Genomic DNA, 20,050 nt, shown 5'->3' on the forward strand with positions numbered 1-20,050 from the left:
TCCACGCTGAGCATGGAGTCTGCTTGGGATTCTCTCCCTCTCCCTCTGCCCCGCACCCCCACTCACATTCTCTCTCTAAATAAATAAATAAAATCTTAAAATGTAAAATCCTCTCCCACTTAAAGCTCTGCTGAATAAAGCAGAACTTTAAAACTTTAATCATGAAATTCTAACTGATTGGGGACAGCTGAGTGTCTCAGTCAGTTAAGGTCTACCTTCGGCTCAGGTCATGATCCCAGGGTCCTGGGATTGGGTCCCATGTTGGGCCCCCTGCTCAGTGGGGAGCCTGCTTCTCACTCTGCCTCTGCCTGCCACTCCCCCTGCTTGCTCTCTCTCTCTCTCTCTCTCTCTCTGACAAATAAATAAAAATCTTTAAAATTCTAGCTGATTGAAGAAACTAGGTCTGGACCCTTGCCTACTCAGCCTTACATATCCCTCTCATTGGAATAAAGTTTGAAAACAAATGGGAATCAGTATTCATTCAATAAATTCCTCAATTCCTACCCTTAGCTACACAGTAAGAATCCAACAGAGAATAAGACACGGATCTGCCCTCCCGGAAATTAGTCTAATGGGAAAGGCAAATAATGACATTCTAAATTCCTTAGCTTGGTCTCCATGTATTTCTCTACACATCTCTAAACCTATTCATTTAAGGAGTATTTATTCAGCATTGGAACAGCCTCCAATTATTGTTTTATTACTGTTGGGGTAGTGAAAGAGGTGAATAGATTTCCATTCATTTTTTTCTCTCAAGGGGTAAAGTATTTCAGCATTTTTGTTGATTTCATTTTAGGGTTTCATGGATAAGTGTGGTTTGAGAACTTTAGTTGAAATATAATGAATAATACTATAATTATTGATACGGTAATAAGTTGATGTATCTGGTTATAGCATAACATTAAGGAAGGATTTTAGACTCAATCTTTTTTTTTAAGATTTTATTTATTTATTTGACAGAAAAACAGTGAGAGAGGGAACACAAACAGGGGGAGTGGAAGAGGGAGAAGCGGGAACGCTGAGCAGGGAGCCCGATGCGGGGCTCTATCCCAGGACCCTGGGATCATGACCTGAGCCGAAGGCAGACGCTTAAAGACTGAGCCACCCAGGTGCCCCTAAACTCAATCTTTAACTTAAAAGGTTAATGCTTTTGTGAATGCAAACTGGTGCAGCCATTCTGGAGAACAATATGGAGGCTCCTCAGAACGTTAAAAATAGAACTACCCTACGGTCCATCTATTGCATACAAGGTATTTACCCAAAGGATAAATACAGATTCAAAGGGATACATGCACCTAATATTTATAGCAGCATTAACCACAGCCAAACTATGGAAAGAGGCCAGATGTCCATCAATTGATGAATGGATAAAGAATATGTGATATATATATATACACCACATTCATATATATGAATATTATATCATGTAATTTTTTTTTTAAGATTTTATTTATTTATTTGACAGAGAGAGACACAGCGAGAGAGGGAACACAAGCAGGGGAGTGGGAGAGGGAGAAGCAGACTCCCTGCCGAGCAGGGAGCCCGATGCGGGGCTCGATCCCAGGACCCTGGGATCATGACCTGAGCCGAAGGCAGACGCTTAACGACTGAGCCACTCAGGCGCCCCTATATCATGTAATATTATTCAGCCATCAAAAGGAACGAAATCTTGGGTGCCTGGGTGGCTCAGTTGGTTAAGCGACTGCCTTCAGCTCAGGTCATGATCCCGGAGTCCCAGGATCGAGTCCCACATCAGGCTCCTGACTCAGTGGGGAGTCTGTTTCTCCTTCTGACCCTCTTCCCTCTCATGCTTTCTCTCTCTCAAATAAATAAATAAAATCTCTAAAGAGGGGGAATGAAATATTGCCATTTGCAATGACATGGATGGAGCTAGAGTGTATTATGCTAAGTGAAATGTCAGAGAAAGACAAATACCGTATGATCTCACTTATATGTGGAATTTAAGTAAGAAAACAGATCAAAATATGGGAAGGGGAAAAAGAAAAAAAGGAGAGAGGGAAATAAGCTGTAAGAGGCTTTTTTTTTTTTTAAGATTTTTATTTATTTATTTATTTGAGAGAGAGAGCACAAGCAGGGAGAGTGGCAGGCAGAGGGAGAAGCAGGCTTCCCTCTGAGCAGGGAGCCTGACATGGGACTCCATCACAGGACCCTGGGATCATGACCTGAGCTGAAGGCAGACGCTTAACCAACTGAGCCACGCAGGTGCCCCCATAAGAGGCTCTTTTTTTTTTTTTTTAAAGATTTTATTTATTTATTTGATAGAGAGACAGCGAGAGAGGGAACACAAGCAGGGGGAGTGGGAGAGGGAGAAGCAGGCTTCCCGCAGAGCAGGGAGCCCGATGCGGGGCTCGATCCCAGGACTCTGGGATCATGACCCGAGCCGAAGGCAGACGCTTAACGACTGAGCCACCCAGGCGCCCCCCATAAGAGGCTCTTAACAATGGAGAACAAACTGAGCGTTGATGGAGGGAGGTGGGTGGGGGATGAGCTAGATGGGTGATGAGTATTGAGGGCACTTGTGATGAGCACTGGGTGTTGTTAGTAATGAAACATTGAATTCTACTCCAGAAACCACTATTGCACTGTACATTAACTACCTAGAATTTAAAAAAAAAAAAGTTAATACTTTATAGCTTCTTGATGATACTATGTATAGATGCAGACCATTTGTTTTTAAATATTTTAGTGGAACTAATTCAAGAGCTGAGAACAATTGTGATATGACACACAATTTCTGAGCATTGTCCATCGTATAGTCCTGGTCATGTAGATATCAGGGTTCTTTAATTAATCATCCAAGAATAGCGTCTGTTTTCAGGCCTAGGGAAGGAATGGCTCATACGTGTAAGACATCTTCTGATAAAATTAGTATTCAGAATGCTATTTCTATAGGTAAAACAATTCAATTGTGAACTTCTAAGACCCCTCCTCCACTGCTATCATCCAGTCTGGTGACAGAACTAAGCAAATACTTACACAAATTGTTGAAAATTTCAGTATATATTATAAAAGAACAAGTACTGGCCTCTCACTTATACTTTGTTCCCGTCTTCCCAAACACATGAAACTATTTAATTAAAACAAGCTGTTTTATTTTGCAATCCTTTGCCTATGTTCTTTCCTAATATATTCTCATACCTTGTCCCTGCCATACTTTTTGCCCTTACCCATCTATACTAGGAGTGATAAAATGGTCAGCCCACAGAAATGTTTAATTAGTATGAAGATGTTTAAATATAGTATTTAGATTTTACTGCTTTTACATTTGGTCTTTCTAGAGTGCTTTAGTCTTCATATTTTCTTGCCTGGTAGCTACACACACATATATACATGCCTGGCTCCTGAAGATTGGGGTCCATACTCTGATGAGAACTCCTTGTGGAAATGGAGTTCATTGGTTTCTGCATTCCTAATACATGTCCCATAATAGGGCTCAAATATTTTTATTTTATTTTATTTTATTTTTTATTTATTTTTTATTTTATTTTATTTATTTTATTTCTTCTTTTCTAAATATTTTTATTTATTTATTTTATTTATTTCAGAGAGAGAGAGCACAAGCAGGGGGAGCAGGGGGAGCAGGAGAGGGAGAAGCAGACTCCCCGCTGATCAGGGAGCCCAACGCGGGGGCTCAATCCCAGGACCCTGGGATCATGACCTGAGCTGAAGGCAGACGCTTAACCCACTGAGCCACCCAGGTGCCTCAGGGCTCAAATATTTAAATATATATATATATGTTTATATTTGGCATCACATCAACAGTGGAGGCTTAGTAGGCAATGCCAGGCAAATTTTACAGAAAGCTAAAACTAAGTGGAAACTTATCCTCACATGTACAGCTTAGAATTCAAAGATTCAAGATCTCTATACAGATTTCTGGGCTCTTTTTTCAATTTAATTTTTAAATAATTTATTGAGGTATAACTGATATACAATAAAAGGCTCATATTTAAAGTATACAATTTGATAAGTTTTGACATATTTATACACCCATACACCATCACCAAAATAAAAATAAACCTATCAATCACTCCAAAAAGCTTCCTTAATGCACCTTTGTAATCCCTCCTCTTTCCCCACCCCAAACTTTGGCACCAGGTAGTCACTGATCTATTTTGTCTCTAGAGATAAGTTTGCATTTTCCAGAATTTTAAAAAATTGGAACTGTAATTATGCAAGATACGCTTTTTTAAGTGGCTCCTTTCACTGTTAGTAATTGAGATTCATTCATGTTGCTGTATAAATCAATAGCCTGTTTCTTTTAAATGCTGAGTAGTTAGTAGGTTTAGAACAAATTTCCCCAAAAGTACTGCCTTACTGAATTCCACAAATTTTGATATTTTCATTTAGTTCAAATACTTTTAAATTTCCCTTCTTTGACTTGTGGGTATTTAGAATTGTTTTATTTAGTTTAAATACTGGGGTATTTTCTAGATATCTTTCTGCTATTGGTTTCTAATTTAATTCCATTGTGGCCCTAGAACATAGCTCGTATGACTAGAATCCACAAATTTATTGAGACTGGGGCGCCTGGGTGACTCAGTCGTTAAGCGTCTGCCCTCGGCTCAGGTCATGATCCCAGAGTCCTGGGATCAAGCCCCGCATCAGGCTCCCTGCTCCGCAGGAAGCCTGCTTCTCCCTCTCCCACTCCCCCTGCTTGTGTTCCCTCTCTCACTGTCTCTCTCTCTGTCAAATAAATAAAAATTAAAAAAAAAATTTATTGAGACTTGTGTTATGGCTCAGAATATGGTCTATCTTGGTAAAAGTTCTGTGTGTATCTGAAAAGAGTGTGTATTCTGGTGTGGTTAGGTGGAGTGTTACATAAATGTTAAGTCGACTGGTAATGTTGTGCAAGTCTTTTTTATCTGTACTAATTTTAGTCCCCTTATTCTATCAATTATTGAAAGACGGATGTTAAAATCTATTTTTTAAAGATTTTATTTATTTATTTGACACAGAGAGAGAGAGAGTACAAGCAGGGGGAGCCGCAGAAGGAGAGGGAGAAGCAGGCTTCCTGCTGAGCAGGGATCCCGATGCGGGGCTCAATCCCAGGACCCTGGGATCATGACCTGAGCCGAAGGCAGACACTTAACTGACTGAGCCACCTAGGCACCCCTTATCAAAAGTTTTTTTTAACACTTACTAACAATATCGTAGTCCTAATATGATCACACTAAATGATAGTGATTTATTTTCTTAATATTAAGCCACCCCTGCATTCCCAAAATAATCTTTACTTAGTTGTAGAGTATCATTCTTCTGTACATTGATGAATTCTCTTTGCTAACATGTTATTTAGAAGAACTGCCCCTCCAAGAAGGAACTCTCTCTCTCTCTTTTGTGGTTAAATAATTTAATAAGATTACCAACAGTGTTATAAAAAAAAAAAATTACCAACAGTGTGTTGATTACAAACAAGAGAAAGGTGATAGAGGTGGTGAATTTTCCAAGTGGGGAACCAGAATCTGCAAGGGCAGGGCCCAGGGGTCCAGGGTGGGGCACCTCCGTAATAAGTAATGGAGCAAGGGGGCAGGGCTGCTCCCTCCTTCTTGACAGAATCAGCTTCTTCTTGCCACCAGCATCTCACAGAAGGGGCCTATGCTCACAGCTTCCAGGATGGACTGGATCCACTTTTCTTTTCCGCCTGCATGGGGGCCGAAACCAGGTACATCTCCTGCCATCTGCCTTCATTTTACAGACTTTGATGAGCTGCCCCATGTTGCTGGAGATGCAAAGCTCAAAGCAGTTTGGTTTCCAAGGCTCATCAAGATCTTGGATGTTCAGGTTCTCCACAGGGATGATTCCTCCCAGCTCCTTGTCCCTCATGTTCTCAAATGGTAGAGGCAGTTGTCTGTGGCCATAAACCAGTGCCCATTCCACACTTTCACCTGGCCTCCTCCCAGCTTAAGGAGCCAGTCCTCCTGGCCCAGGTTGAAGAAGGTATGGGTCAGACCATTCCCATCATCCTCAGGAATATTGAAGGGCTCATTCCAGATGCTGTCATAGAGATTCCTGAGCAGCTCCTCAGGCAGGTCCCACCCTCGTTGATGCCTCGGTTCATGGCCCCAAATTGCTCCAGGCCTGGCTTGTCCCAGACGTTGGGATTGTGAAGGCTGGTGTTCAGCATGACCAGGCGAAGGACAGCACCTCACATATGTCTGTAGACTAGAAAACCCTGGGGTTCCCAGGCAGTATCACATGGCAAAGGTTTCCATCATCTATCTGGCCAATCTTCTGGGCTCAAGGGAGGTAGAAAGCTCCATAGAAATTGCATGAGGGCCTGGGGTGCCTGGGTGGCTCAGTCATTGGGTGTCTGCCTTCAGCTCAGGTCATGATCCCAGAGTCCTGGGATCGAGCCCCGCATCGGGCTCTCTGCTCTGTGGGAAGCCTGCTTCTTCCTCTCCCACTCCCCCTGCTTGTGTTCCCTCTCTTGCTATGTCTCTCTCTTTCAAATAAATGAAATCTTTAAAAAAGAAAGAAAGAAAGAAATTGCATGAGGGCCTGCACTAGGTTGAGGTTCGTGAACTCATACAGATCCATAAAGGCATGGAGCCTTGGCAGGTTTAGCCCTTCCCTCTCCCCGAGTTAACCCCCATGGCTGTCTTGTTCAGGCCCTTGCCCTGGTACAGGAAACTGGCGTGCTCTGGAGAAGTTCCTTCTCCACCAAGAACTAGATCCCCTTCTGGGGTCCATGTTGAAGCTCTTCCTGCCCATTGTTATCCTTTGATTCTGTTGCAAGGTTTTAACTGCCTTCTTTGGCTTCCAGACCTTCCACCTCGCCCATGGCTTCACTAAGCACCTCCCGCGGGCGCTGGATCTCCATCGGCACCTCCGGCTTCCTCGGCCGCGTGTTCTCCAGCTCCATCCGCTTCTCCAGAGTCAGGTCTTGAGGTCTCCCAGGCACTACCCGCCACTGCGGCTAGGAAGGCCCGCGGGGAGTCCAGGACAATCCTGTAGGTCTGGCCTGGATCCACGTTGGCCCGCAGGCTCAGGCGAGCCCACTCAAACTCCCCAGGAGCCACTGCCTCCTTTTCTGTGCCAGTCTTCCATGCTGAAATCTCTCCCTTAGTCTCTCAGCCTCCCTGCCAGTAGGGAGTTTTGCATCTGTAAGTGAGATTGGTCGCTAGTTCTCTCTACAAAAAACAAAAAAACTATAGCAAGCTATAGTGGAGAAGATGGAATCGCTGTGATGTAACAAAAAGAACATAACTTTATAAATCCGAAGATGACATTTAGCGTTAAATATTTACTAGCAAGCCAAAACAAAACAATTTTAAAAACCTAAGCACTGTGTTCTATGATTCCACCATGGTTTGGCATGAAGCTTCAAACAAGATAAATGCAGTAATACAACAAAATTTAGGATTTTATTACCCTTAGTGTTGGCATTAGGCAACCACAAACCTTCCACCACAATGGCAAGACACTGAACCTTTTAGATATCGTGTGTCAGGTTCCATCCCTAAAGACATAGGCTATAGGTCTTCATAGATTTTTTTTTTAAGATTTTATTTATTTATTTGACAGAGAGAGAGATAGCGAGGGCAGGAACACAAGCAGGGGGAGTGGGGGAGAGAGAAGCAGGCTTCCCGCTGAGCCGGGAGCCAGTCGCTGGGATCGATCCCAGGACCCTGGGATCATGACCTGAGCCAAAGGCAGATGCTTAACGACTGAGCCACCCAGGCGCCCCGGTCTTGATAGATTTTAACTGAAACGCTTTTGTGTTTTATCCCTTCGTGTACTATTACCAATTCATATAAGCATGAAAAGCATTTTTATTTTATGTTATTTTATTTATTTGACAGAGAGAGACACAGCGAGAGAGGGAACACAAGCAGGGGGAGTGGGAGAGGGAGAAGCAAGCTCTCCACTGAGCAGGGAGCCCGATGCGGGGCTCGATCCCAGGACCCTGCGATAATGACCTGAGCTGAAGGCAAACGCTTAACCACTGAGCCATCGAGGCGCCCCAAAAGCATTTTGATTATTTTAGCTAATCCACAGCACCCCTATTTTCAGCAATGAGAGCCCATCCCTAATGTCCATTATTCCAATTAACAATCCATTAATGTCTCCAATATAAATTAATTTCTGTCATTCATTGGTTTAATAAGCAAAATATCTAATGTTGATTAGAGTTAAGAGGACTGAAGTGCTTCTAGCAATCCCTCCGGCATGTGAATTCCCAATTAAAATGCTAGCTGCACCTAGAGTATAATTTTAACCAAACACACCCATAATATTTTAATTTCTGTATTGAAATATTTTAAACTAAATTATAGATATTGTAACACCAGATTCAAATACCAATTCTGCCACTTAATAGCTATGTGATATTGGGTATGAATGTAATTCAATCCCCTTGAGACTCAGTTTCTTAACATGTAAATGGGGGATAATACCTGGCAGAATGGTGAGAATTATATAGTGGATATGAAAAGGCAATATAAACTCTGAAATAGTCTACAAATTTTAGGTATTATTATTGAATAATAATACCTCAAATAGAAATTAGGTTCTGTTGAGTTCCTTTGAGGATTTGGAAGATTAGGCGATCTCTAATGCTCACCTATTGTAAATATTGCAGTTTTGATATTCTCTTTGCTTGTCAACAAAGACAGGGAGAAAAGCAAAATAAGTAAGTTTTGAGGTTCTTAACCCAGAAGGCCAAAATAATTACCTTAGACTGGCACTGGGGCCATAACCCTCCCCGACACTATTCCAGTGGAAGATTCTCTGTTATATGAGGGCAGACTTAATAGATTTAATAAGAATAACTAATATTGGGCGCCTGGGTGGCTCAGATGGTTAAGCGTCTGCCTTCAGCTCAGGTCATGATCCCAGGGTCCTAGGATCGAGTCCCGCATCGGGCTCTCTGCTCCTTGGGAGCCTGCTTCTCCCTCTGCCTCTCTCTCTCTCTCTCTCTGTCTCTCATGAATAAATAAATAAATAAATAATCTTTTAAAAAAAAAAGAATAACTAATATTTATCCAGTGTTTACTAGATTCCAGGCAATGTGCTAAGTATATTATCTTGTTTAATCCCCACAATAACCCAATAAAGTAGGTATTGTTTTTTAAGCCCATTTTAAAATGAGGAAACTAAGGGGGCGCCTGGCTGGCTCAGTCAGAAGAGGCTATGACTCTTGATTTCAGGGTTGTGAGTTGGATCCCCACGTTGGGTGTAGAGATTATATTAAAAAGAAAAAATAAGTGAGGAAACTAATGGGGCACATGGCGGGCTCAGTTGGTAGAGCATGTGACTTTTGGTTGTGAGTTCAAGTCCCACTTTGGGGGTGGAGCCTACTTTAAAAAAAAAATGAGGAAACTAAAGCTTAGAGAAATTAGGTAACTGCCCAAGTGATTGTTCAAGGATTTGAACTCAAGCCGCTGTTCTTACAAAAAAAATTTTTTTGAGATTTTATTTGACAGAGAGAGCACAAGCAGGTGGAGAGGCAGCCAGAGGGAGAAGCAGGTTCCCCGCTGAGCAAGGAGCCCAACGAGGGGCTCGATCTCAGGACCCTGGGATCATGACCTGGGCCAAAGACATCCGCTTAACCGACTGAGCCACCCAGGTGCCTCTCAAGCAGTTGTTCTTAACCTACATTCTGAATACAACAGTTCATATATAAATACTATATCTATATGGATATCTATATATTTTGTACAACATATGAATTTTCCCTCACATCCTGGGCTTAAGAACAAGGGGGCAGACAAAAATGCATGATGTTGCTTTCCTTTACTGAAAACAAACATATATTCATTCATTTATACATTCAGCTAGTTTTTCTGGGGAAATTCAAGAATATTAACCACAAAAGCACTGTAGAAGCATACCTATACTGCTTTTTCTGTGTTTCAGCTCATGTTTCTCCTCTTTTCTCAACTTCAAGTTCTTTTCCCCCTTTTTAGTCTTCTCTTTCCTCATGTGTGATAGATTGTCTGCAAAGATGATGACCAGTATAGTTCCTCCCATTCCTATATACACCTACTGCTCTTCTCATCAAGAGGTGGCATCTATCCCCTCCCCCCCCCCACCCCGCCTTGAATCTGGACTGGCCTTGTTACTTGCTTTAACCATGAGAATGTGGTGGAAATAAAGCTGGGACAGTTTGAGAGTCAGGACTCAAGAGACTTGGTAGTTTTTACTTTTCACTTCCTTGGAGCCTTGTAGAGAAGTCCAGCTATCCTGCTGGAGAGATTATGTGGAGAGAAAAGTTCCAGCCAACAGCAGGCACCTGCTGACCAATGTGTGAGGCTATATTGGATCACTCAGACTTAGTCGAGCCTCTAGATGACTGTCACATGAGTGAACCCAGAGGATACCACATGGAGCAGAAAAGCCACATAGTTGTGGCCAGCCAACACACAAAATAGTAAGAAATAATAAATTGTTGTTTAAAGCCACTTTGTGGTGTTTTTTTATGCAGCAAAGGCTATTTATTTGCAATATGATGGGCCAGAAACATTTAGATAGAATGGCCAGTCACATCCTTCAGAGATGTCTTCAGTTAAAGAGATGACTGTTTTAGTGATATCTACAAAAGAGCTTGAAGCAGTAAAGTAAAATATGTGGCTGATTTGGGTTTGTCTTATCCAATTCTAGATCAACTAGCATAAAGAAAAGAAAACTAGATACTAAGATCTTTCATTTTTTTCTGACCACAATAAGAAAACATGAGCATGTCTCATTTTGTCCAATATTACATCTGTTGGACTTGAGCCAAACAGGAAAACAGGTTCTCTGACATAAACATCTTCCTCCTTGAATTTGTCTTTAAGGTGCAAAGAGGCTGCTTCCTTCCTCTGAGAGTTAGAAGCCTACACTTACAGGATGGAGAATATACCAAAATATCAAGCTTCCTAGGAGCTGCACTTAGAAATGTAGTCAATTCTCAATTGTCCACGTAATGGAAGTTAAAGCCAGTAAAATATAGTTTAAAACTTATCTGAGGAATATACCGAAGTTCACTTTTCTCATTATATTTTACCCATGGCATGTTATTAAAATTGACATCTCATTCCCCCCAAGCCCAATAGGGAAAGGAGGCCCCAAAATATTAGGGAAAAAACATTGTATTTTATTTTATTTATTTTTAAGTAAGTTCCACGCCCAGAGTAAAGCCCAGCACAGGGCCCGAACTCAATGACCCTGAGATCAAGACCTGAGCTGAGATCAAGAGTCAGATGCTTAACCAACTGAGCCACCCAGGCACGGCCAATAACAACAAAAAAATTTAATTAAAATAGTTTCAACAAGGGCGCCTGGGTGGCTCAGTTGGTTAAGCGACTGCCTTCGGCTCAGGTCATGATCCTGGAGTCCCTGGATCGAGTCCCGCATCCGGCTCCCTGCTCGGCAGGGAGGCTGCTTCTCCCTCTGACCCTCCCGACCCTCCCCCCTCTCATGCTCTCTCTCTCAGTCTCTCTCTCAAATAAATAAATAAAATCTTTAAATAAAATAAAATTGTTTCAACAATAAAATTTAAGCATTGAGTAGACAGTGCCAACTTTACCAGTTATTTCATGATTTAGAATGTGACAAAATCAAGGTACAAATTCCTCTCCTCCTCCTCTCCCCTACCTACAATTACTACAGGGAGAGGGAATGTAAGAAATTGAGAGTTGCGGGGCACCTGGGTGGCTCAGTCGTTAAGCGTCTGCCTTCGGCTCAGGTCATGATCCCAGGGTCCTGGGATCGAGTCCCGCATCGGGCTCCCTGCTCAGCGGGAAGCCTGCTTCTCCCTCTCCCACTCCCCCTTCTTGTATTCCCTCTTTCGCTGTCTCTCTCTCTGTCAAATAAATAAATAAAATCTTTTTAAAAAATGGTATAATATGTAAACATGTCTGAGGTAGAGACTTGTTAACCACCTATCTCAACATCTCTTCATCTTCCTAAGTCACACCATCTCTGATTTTAGCTTGGCATATAATCACGTGGATCAAACACTCCCATTCTCCCAGTCTCATCCTTGCAGATGGATGTAGCCACATGAGTTTTCAATGAGGTACAAGTAGAAAGGTTGTAATACAGCTTTTGGCAGACTGATTTAAGAGTGCTGGCAGAAATCAAAAGGAATGAGATCTTGCCATTTGCTACGACGTGGATGGAACTGGAGGGTATTATGCTGAGCGAAATAAGTCAAACAGAGAAAGACATGTATCATATGACCTCACTGATATGAGGAATTCTTAATCTCAGGAAACAAAGTGAGGGTTGCTGGAGGGGGGGGTGGGAGGGATGGGGTGAATGGGTGATAGACACTGGGGAGGGTATGTGCTCTGGTAAGCGCTGTGAATTGTGCAAGACTGTTGAATCTCAGATCTGTATCTCTGAAACAAATAATGCAATATATGTTAAGAAAAACAAAAAGAAGATAGCAGGAGGGGAAGAATGAAGGGGGGGAAATTGGAGGGGGAGACGAACCATGAGAGACAATGGACTCTGAAAAACAAACTGAGGGTTCTAGAGCGGAGGGGGTGGGAGGATGGGTTAGCCTGGTGAGGGGTATTGAGGAGGGCACGTTCTGCATGGAGCACTGGGTGTTATGCACAAACAATGAATCATGGAACACTACATCTAAAACTAATGATGTATGGTGATTAACATAACAATAAAAATTTTTTTAAAAAAGAGTGCTGGCAGAACCAAGCAAAACAAAACAAAACAAAACAACAAAGAGTGCTGGCTCTATGAGGGCAAGGATTTTTGTTTTGTTCAGTTATATTTTCAGCATCTACAGTGCCTGGGCCATAGTAGGTGCTCCATAAATACCTGTTGAATAAATGAATGAAAGAAATGACTGTTACAGGTCAGGCCCTAGAGATACAACACAACAAAATCCCTGACTTCGTGGAAACTGTAATTCTATAGTGAAAATTAAAATATTTATTTTTATTTATTTTTGAAAATTAAAATATTTAAATAGCAAAACTTTACTATTTAGATTACAAAGTATTTTTAAATTATTTTAAAAATTGAGATGCTATTGACCTAACACTATATAGTTTTTGTAGTAAGTATTCTTTTTTTTTTTAAGATTTTATTTATTTGTCAGAGAGAGAGAGGGAGCACGAGCAGGGGGAGCAGTAGGGAGAGGGAGAAGCAGACCCCCGCTGAACAGGGAGCCCAATGTGGGACTCGATCCCAGGACCCCAGGATCATGACATGAGCCGAAGGCAGACGCTCAACCGACTGAGCCACCCAGGCGCCCCTGTAGTAAGTATTCTTAAGTCTGTGTCAGGACTCTTATCAGAAATACACTGTTCCTGTGTTTGGTTATCATTAAAATTTTACAAAGGTGATTGGATCTCTATTAAATAATCACTTTAACATATGCCTGATCATTTTTGGCAAATTGTCTTAGTCAGCTTGGGCTGCTGTAACAAAGTACCATAAACTAGGTGTCTTATAAACAGAAATTTCTCACAGTTCTGGAGGTTGGAAGTCTGAGATCAGGCTACCAGCATGGTTAGGTTCTGCTGAGGACCCTCTTCCAGGTTGCAGACTGCCAACTTTTTGTTGTATCCTTGCATGGTAGAAAGAAGGGAAGAGAGAATTCTCTGGGGTCTCTTCTATAAGGGTACTAATACCATTCATGAGGGGCTTCACCCTCATGACCAATTTACCTCCCAAAGACCCCCACCTTCTAATTCCATTACATTGGGGTTAGGATTTCAATGTATGAATTTTGGGAGTACATAAACATTCATTCCATTGCACAAACCCAAAACTGTAACATTCCAGGATTAGAATACCAAAAATAGTTCTAGGTGTGTGTGTATATATATATATATATATATATATATATATATATATATATATATATATACACCCACACACAAAAGATCCATCCTTCTTACAAGCCAAGCCTTGAGTTTTTCTAAGTGTGAAGGAGTTTAGAATGTATGCCTTAGGCTTACTTTCATCTCCTTCTCTTTTCCTAAACTATCTCCCTCTTTTCTGGGTTTTATCCTCTTCTGCCTCATGCCAGACTTTGTTCTCTCAGTTATCCTGTCTTCTCTAATACCTCTGTTTCCACTGGCTTCTCTCATCCTTCAAACATGATTAAAAAACCAAAACCAAAAACAGACCCCCTCCTAATTCCTAAACAAGCCACAAAAATAAAAACCTTTCCCTTGACTACTAAATATATACAATATAATAATCTCTTCTTACTCCTATATCTGTCCCTTTCAGTCTCAGCTAATGGTGTTGCATTTTATCCAATCTCCCCAACTAGAAACCTCCTTATCTATTCCTCCCCTCCTTTTTTAAGATTTTATTTGCCAGAGAGAGAGAGAGAGAGTATGCACAAGCAGGGGGAGAGACAGGAGGAGAGGGAAAGGGATAAGCAGGCTCCCCACTGATCAAGGAACCTGATGCAGGACTCAATCCCAGGACCCTGGGATCATGACCTGAGCCAAAGGCAGATGCTTAACCGAATGAGCCACCCAGGCACCCCTCTCTTCCCCTTTTCTTTTCTTTTTTCTCTTCGCCTTTTCTAATTGGTCTTCAAGGTCAGAAATTTATCAAAATTCTGAGTGAGCTTTTTTTTTTTCTTCACTTGTACAGCTACTGCTTTAGCTCTGGGCCTACTCTCTTACCTAAACTATCATAACTGGTCTGTTTGCAGTCTTTCTCCACTCCAGATGGTGAATTATATTCCACAAACATCTGTTGCCAGACACATATGTGTCTGGCATTAGAAACACAAAAGACAAATATGACACTCAAGAAACTTGTGCACTCACACTATAGCATCAGTACTATTAAAAATTTCTTTGTTAAAGAATCAGGTTCAAACTCCGTAAGCAGCCATACTGGGTCCTTCACCATTTGGCCTGAATTCATCTCTCCAGCCTTAACTCTCACCATTCTACTTTACCTACAGTCTGTCCTAAGCTCCAGCCACAATAAACTACACAGATCTTGGGGCGCCTGGGTGGCTCAGTCGTTAAGCGTCTGCCTTCAGCTCAGATCATGATCCCGGAGTCCTGGGATCAAGCCCTACATCAGGCACCCTGCTCAGCAGGAAGCTTGCTTCTCCCTCTCCCACTCCCCCTATTTAGGTTCCCTCTCTCGCTGTGTCTTTCTCTGTCAAATAAATAAAATCTTTTTAAAAAAACTGCACAGATCTCTCAAAATTCCATTGCCCCTGCTTCACATATACTATATTTTCTGTCGGGAATATGCTCTTTTTAAAAAAATATTTTATTTTTATTTTTTAAATATTTTATTTATTTTATTTGAGAGAAAGAGAGAGTGCATGTGCATGTGCAACCAGGAGCAGGGGCAGGAGGAGAGGGAGAGAACCTCAAGCAGGCTCCATGCTGAGCATGGAGCCGAATGAGGGGCTTGATCTCATGATCCTGAGATCATGAAGGCAGACGCTTAACCACCTGAGCCACCCAGGTGCCCCGGATGGTACTTTTTTTTAAGATTTTATTTGAGTGAGAGAGAGAGAGAGCATGAGCAGGGAGGAGGGGCAGAGGGAGAGGGACAAGCAGGCTCCCCACTGAGCAGGGAGTCTAACGAGGGGCTCAATCCCAGGATCCTGAGATCATGACCTGAGCCAAAGGCAGAGGCTTAGCCGACTGAGCCACTCAGGTGCCTCAACATGGTTTTTTTTTTTTTTTTTTAAGATTTTTTAATTTGTTTTAGAGAGAGACAGTGTGGTGGAGGGGGTAGAGGGAGAGTCTTAAGCACAACCCTGAGATCATGACTGGAGTTGAAACTGAGTCAGACGCTTAACCAACTGCACCACCCGGGCACCCCCAAATGGTATTTTATAGCCCTTATCTCCTAGAAAAGAGACCATTAAAAGAATTTCAGGTGAACAACTAAAAAATCAGAAAAAAAGAAGGTCCCCTTAACTTTGAAACTAATCCTATTTCTCCATTATCCCATATTCCTGCAAGATGCTGAACAAAATGGTGTTAATATTACTCCAAAATCTAATGTCTAATGTATATGTATATGTAACCTTCTTCTGGTCACTTCCTACCATATACAATGAAAAGAGCACAATGAAGTATTATGGCAAACAGAGTTACTCAAGAACTATATACTACCTTCCCTTGCCTGAAGACCATGAAATTAAAAGAAAACTTTATTACCTGATTTCTTCTGATTCCAGAGAATATTGCTAATTTACATAGAAATAAGCATATAGCACTCATATCACTTGTTTTATAGTCTCATTTTCTATACTATGAACTCTAGGTATGTATATACTGTAAGGTGATATTTGGGATAGAATATCATTTTTATTTATTTTTTTTAAGATTTTATTTGACAGAGAGACACACATCAAGAGAGGGAACACAAGCAAGGGGAGTGGGAGAGGGAGCAGCAGGCTTCCCGCCAAGCAGGGAGCCTGATGTGGGGCTCGATCCCAGGACCCTGGGACCATGACCTGAGCTGAAGGCAGACGCTTAACAACTGAGCCACACAGGTGCCCCTAGAATATCATTTTTTTTACAGATTTTATTTATTTGACAGAGAGAGACTAATTTTAAAAAATTAGTAAAAGCAGCACAGAAACAATTTGTCAATTATAATTGTAGCATAAATCTTCTCCCTGGTATTTTTTTTAAGATTTTAAGTTATCTCCACACCCAATGTGGGGCTTGAGCTCACAACCCTGAGACAGAGTCACGTTCTCTATCAAGTGAGCTGCCAGGCACCCCCCCCCGATATTTGTCTGAGGACTGAGTTTAAATGTGGGTCCAGGGGCGCCTGGGTGGCTCAGTCGTTAAGCGTCTGTCTTCGGCTCAGGTCATGATCCCAGGGTCCTGGGATCAAGCCCCACATTGGGCTCCCTGCTCCGCAGGAAGCCTGCTTCTCCTCTCCCACTCCTCCTGTGTTCTCTCTTTCACTGTGTCTCTCTCTGTCAAATAAATAAAATCTTTAAAAAAAATAATAAATGTGGGTCCATAGACACTAATAGCAAAAGAGAACTTTATAGATTAACATGAGCATTAAAAAAATTATAACAGGTGAGAACAGTCAGTTTTATGAGGGAATTTTTTTTTTTAAAGATTGTAGTTATTTATTTGACAGAAAGCACAAGCAGGAGGAGCAGGAGAGGGAGAAGCAGACTCCCTGCTGAGCTCAATCCTGGGACTCCAGAATCATGACCTGAACTGAAAGCAGATGCTTAACCGACTGAGCCACCCAGGCACCCCAGAGATTTTCTAATAAGAACTTAGGTTGTTGGGGCGCCTGGGTGGCTCAGTGGGTTGGGCAACTGCCTTCAGCTCAGGTCATGATCTCAGAGTCCTGGGATCAAGCCCCGCATCGGGCTCCCTGCTCAGCGGGAAGCCTGCTTCTCCCTCTCCCACTCCCCCTGCTTGTGTTCCCTCTCTCACTGTCTCTCTCTCTCTCTCTCTGTCAAATAAATAAATAAATAAATAAAATCTTTTTTAAAAAAAAAGAACTTAGGTTGTTAATTTTGTATTCATAAGGCAAATAAAGGGAAGGAGGCAAAGTAGGAATCTGTTCTAGATATAGGTAATAAGAAACTGGGTCATAAAGTTTAAGGGAGACATCATCACCTAGCTAAATATCACATACAGCAACTTAAATTACTTTATGTTCTCTGATACCATCATCTTCCCACAGTTTGTAATCATACCCTATCAGTCTGGTTTGGCAGTAATGGGAAGGGTTAAAAACAACTATGTCTCATGTTGAGCTTTTTCCTATTCTGAGTTTTGCTACCAGTCTAACTGTGGGCTGACAAAAGCATGAAGAGCTCTAGGAGAAGGAAGAGGCTTTAAAAAGCTAATCTACCTTTTATTTATTTATTTATTAAGATTTTATTTATTTATTTGACAGAGAGAGACATAGGGAAAGAGGAAACACAAGCAGGGGGAGTGGGAGAGGGAGAAGCAGGCTTCCTGCCGAGCAGGAAGCCTGATGCAGGGCTTGATCCCAGGACCCCGGGATCATGACCTGAGCTGGAGGCAGATGCTTAACGACTGAGCCACCCAGGTACCCCTAGAATATCATTTTTAGAGAATTTAAATATATTTCATTTTTTTAAATTAAGTAGGCTCCATGCCCAATGTGGGGCTTGAACTCATGACCCTGAAATCAAGAGTCGCATGCCTCACTGACTAAGGCAGCCATGCACCCCCAAATATATTTCATTTTAAAAGGTAGATTAGCTGGGCGCCTGGGTGGCTCAGTCGGATTTTCTTTTCTCTTAGGGGATTGTTAGGATTAAACCTGTGAAATGGGATCTAATACTTGCCAAGTATTTTTTAGTTTCTGTCACTTCAGGTTGCAGATTTCTCTCCCAAAAGCCCTGACACTATAATTATACACATTTGAACCTAGATTTTGCCCACTACTAGAAACAGAACTTGTTAGGGAGTTTGAAAAAGAAATCTGGCACAACTTGGGTCGCCACCCGCTAATAGTTGATATAACATGTAAAAGCATGGATAAACCTTATTACAAAGGGTGAGAAAGCCATTTCCAGACCTACACTAACATGAGATCCCTTGAAATATATCCAATGAGGATAGTTAAAAAAATATGAATTAGGTAGGATACAATGGGCCTTAATTTTCAAAATTTTTTATGTGTGAAAAGCAGTTTTTCCCATAGCACTTCTTTTGATAAGGGAAATTGCCAGTTATTTGAGGTTGCAGTCTTCTAAATGCTATCTTCAATTCAGTTCTTCTATTTTTCACTTCATCTTATATGTTACCAAACTTATCTAGAACACAAGTGTTACTCCCCTCCAAAAAAACTTCAACACCTTTCCATTGTCAGAGAAATAAGTTTAAAACAACCTGATATTCAGTACCACCATTTTTTGGTTATGACCTACCTTCTAAATTTTATCTTGAATTATTTTCCTACACTCTGGGCTAGCCCAGGCCAGGAGTTGGCAAACTATAGCCCACAGACTAAATCCAGCAGACTACCAATTTCTGGATGGCCGTCAAGTGATTTTTACATTCTTTTTTTTTTTTAAGATTTTATTTATTTGAGAGAGAGAGCACAAGTGGGAGGAGAGGGAGGAGGGTCCCTGCTCAGCAGGGAGCCCGATGTGGGGCTCAATCCCAGGACCCTGGGATTACAACCTGAGCCAAAGGCAGACGCTTAACCAACTGAGCCACCCAAAAGCCCGTATTTTTTTTTAAAGATTATTTTATTTATTTTTTAGAGGGGGCAGGGAGAGTGCAGGGGCCAGGGCAGGGGGAGAGGGAGAGGGAGAATCTCAAGCAGACTTCCTGCTGAGCATGGAGCTGAGACAGGGCTAGATTCCAGGACCCTGAGATCATGACCTGAGCCAAAATCAAGAATCAGACCCTGAACTGACTGAGCCACCCAGGTGCCCCAATTTTTACATTTTCAAAAGGTTGGAAAAGAATATCTTGGGCCATGTGAATATAAGAAATTCAAATTTCAGCATTCTTAGTTTCCTTTTTTTTGAACACAGCCACTCATTTGTTTACATATTTTTATGGTTGATTTCATGTTACAATAGCAGTCCAGAAGGTGCCAACAGAGACCTTGTAACTTATCTGACTCTTTAAGGTAAGTCAGCCAACCCCTGACCTAGATGCTCTTCTCTCTCTCTTCACCTATCAAGATTCCTGCTTGAAATTCCTCCCATTCATTCCTGCTCTCACCTTTAGGAGGCTGTCAAAGAAGAGTTCTCAAAAAATTTAAAAACATAATTCTCGTACAAATATAAAATTAACACGAGCCAAATATTTATTTAACTCATTGATGGAACTAGTAAGATGGTAAAGCCGGTTTCAGGAGCATTTAAAGAACTAGGTATTTATAGCCATAAAAATAAAGAGAATAAGGCTGCAGGTTAAACAAAACTGGCTAGTGTTCTACAGAGAAATAATACTATAACTTTGGGGTTAGCTTTTTTATCACTCAGAAATTTTGAACTCTAAGTATATTATAAATAGCAAAGTCAAACATAGGTACCTTCTCCTAGAGAACAATCCTTGGGGAGGCAAGTTAAACCATGTCCCAGTATGAACTGAAAGGTCAT

The 20,050-nt window shown here is 41.6% G+C and overlaps 1 protein-coding gene and 1 pseudogene across 6 annotated transcripts in view; one reads left to right on the forward strand and one right to left on the reverse strand.

Annotated features, from left to right (window-relative positions):
- NACA (nascent polypeptide associated complex subunit alpha) overlaps window positions 1–20,050 on the forward strand; it is a 58,112-nt gene that overhangs the window by 19,607 nt on the left and 18,455 nt on the right. For 5 of the 6 annotated variants that reach the window (XR_010411495.1, XR_010411494.1, XR_010411497.1 and 2 more), the window contains 2 exons: window positions 6,788–7,127; window positions 13,058–13,236. Coding sequence is in view for 1 of the 6 variants with exons in the window: in XM_064591066.1 (XP_064447136.1) it covers window positions 6,788–7,090 (303 nt within the window). In the remaining 5 variants the exon portion in view is untranslated. Of the gene's footprint in view, window positions 1–6,787; window positions 11,421–13,057; window positions 13,237–20,050 lie in introns of those variants that run through there. The other variant, XM_064591066.1, reaches the window with a different exon arrangement.
- Window positions 4,679–6,793, reverse strand: LOC123838601 (cytohesin-2-like; annotated as a pseudogene).

The sequence above is a fragment of the Mirounga angustirostris genome, unplaced genomic scaffold, assembly GCF_029215605.1.
Source record: "Mirounga angustirostris isolate CCGP_5_RB_7025 unplaced genomic scaffold, mMirAng1.0.hap1 SCAF_5, whole genome shotgun sequence".
Taxonomy (NCBI): Eukaryota; Metazoa; Chordata; class Mammalia; order Carnivora; family Phocidae; genus Mirounga; species Mirounga angustirostris.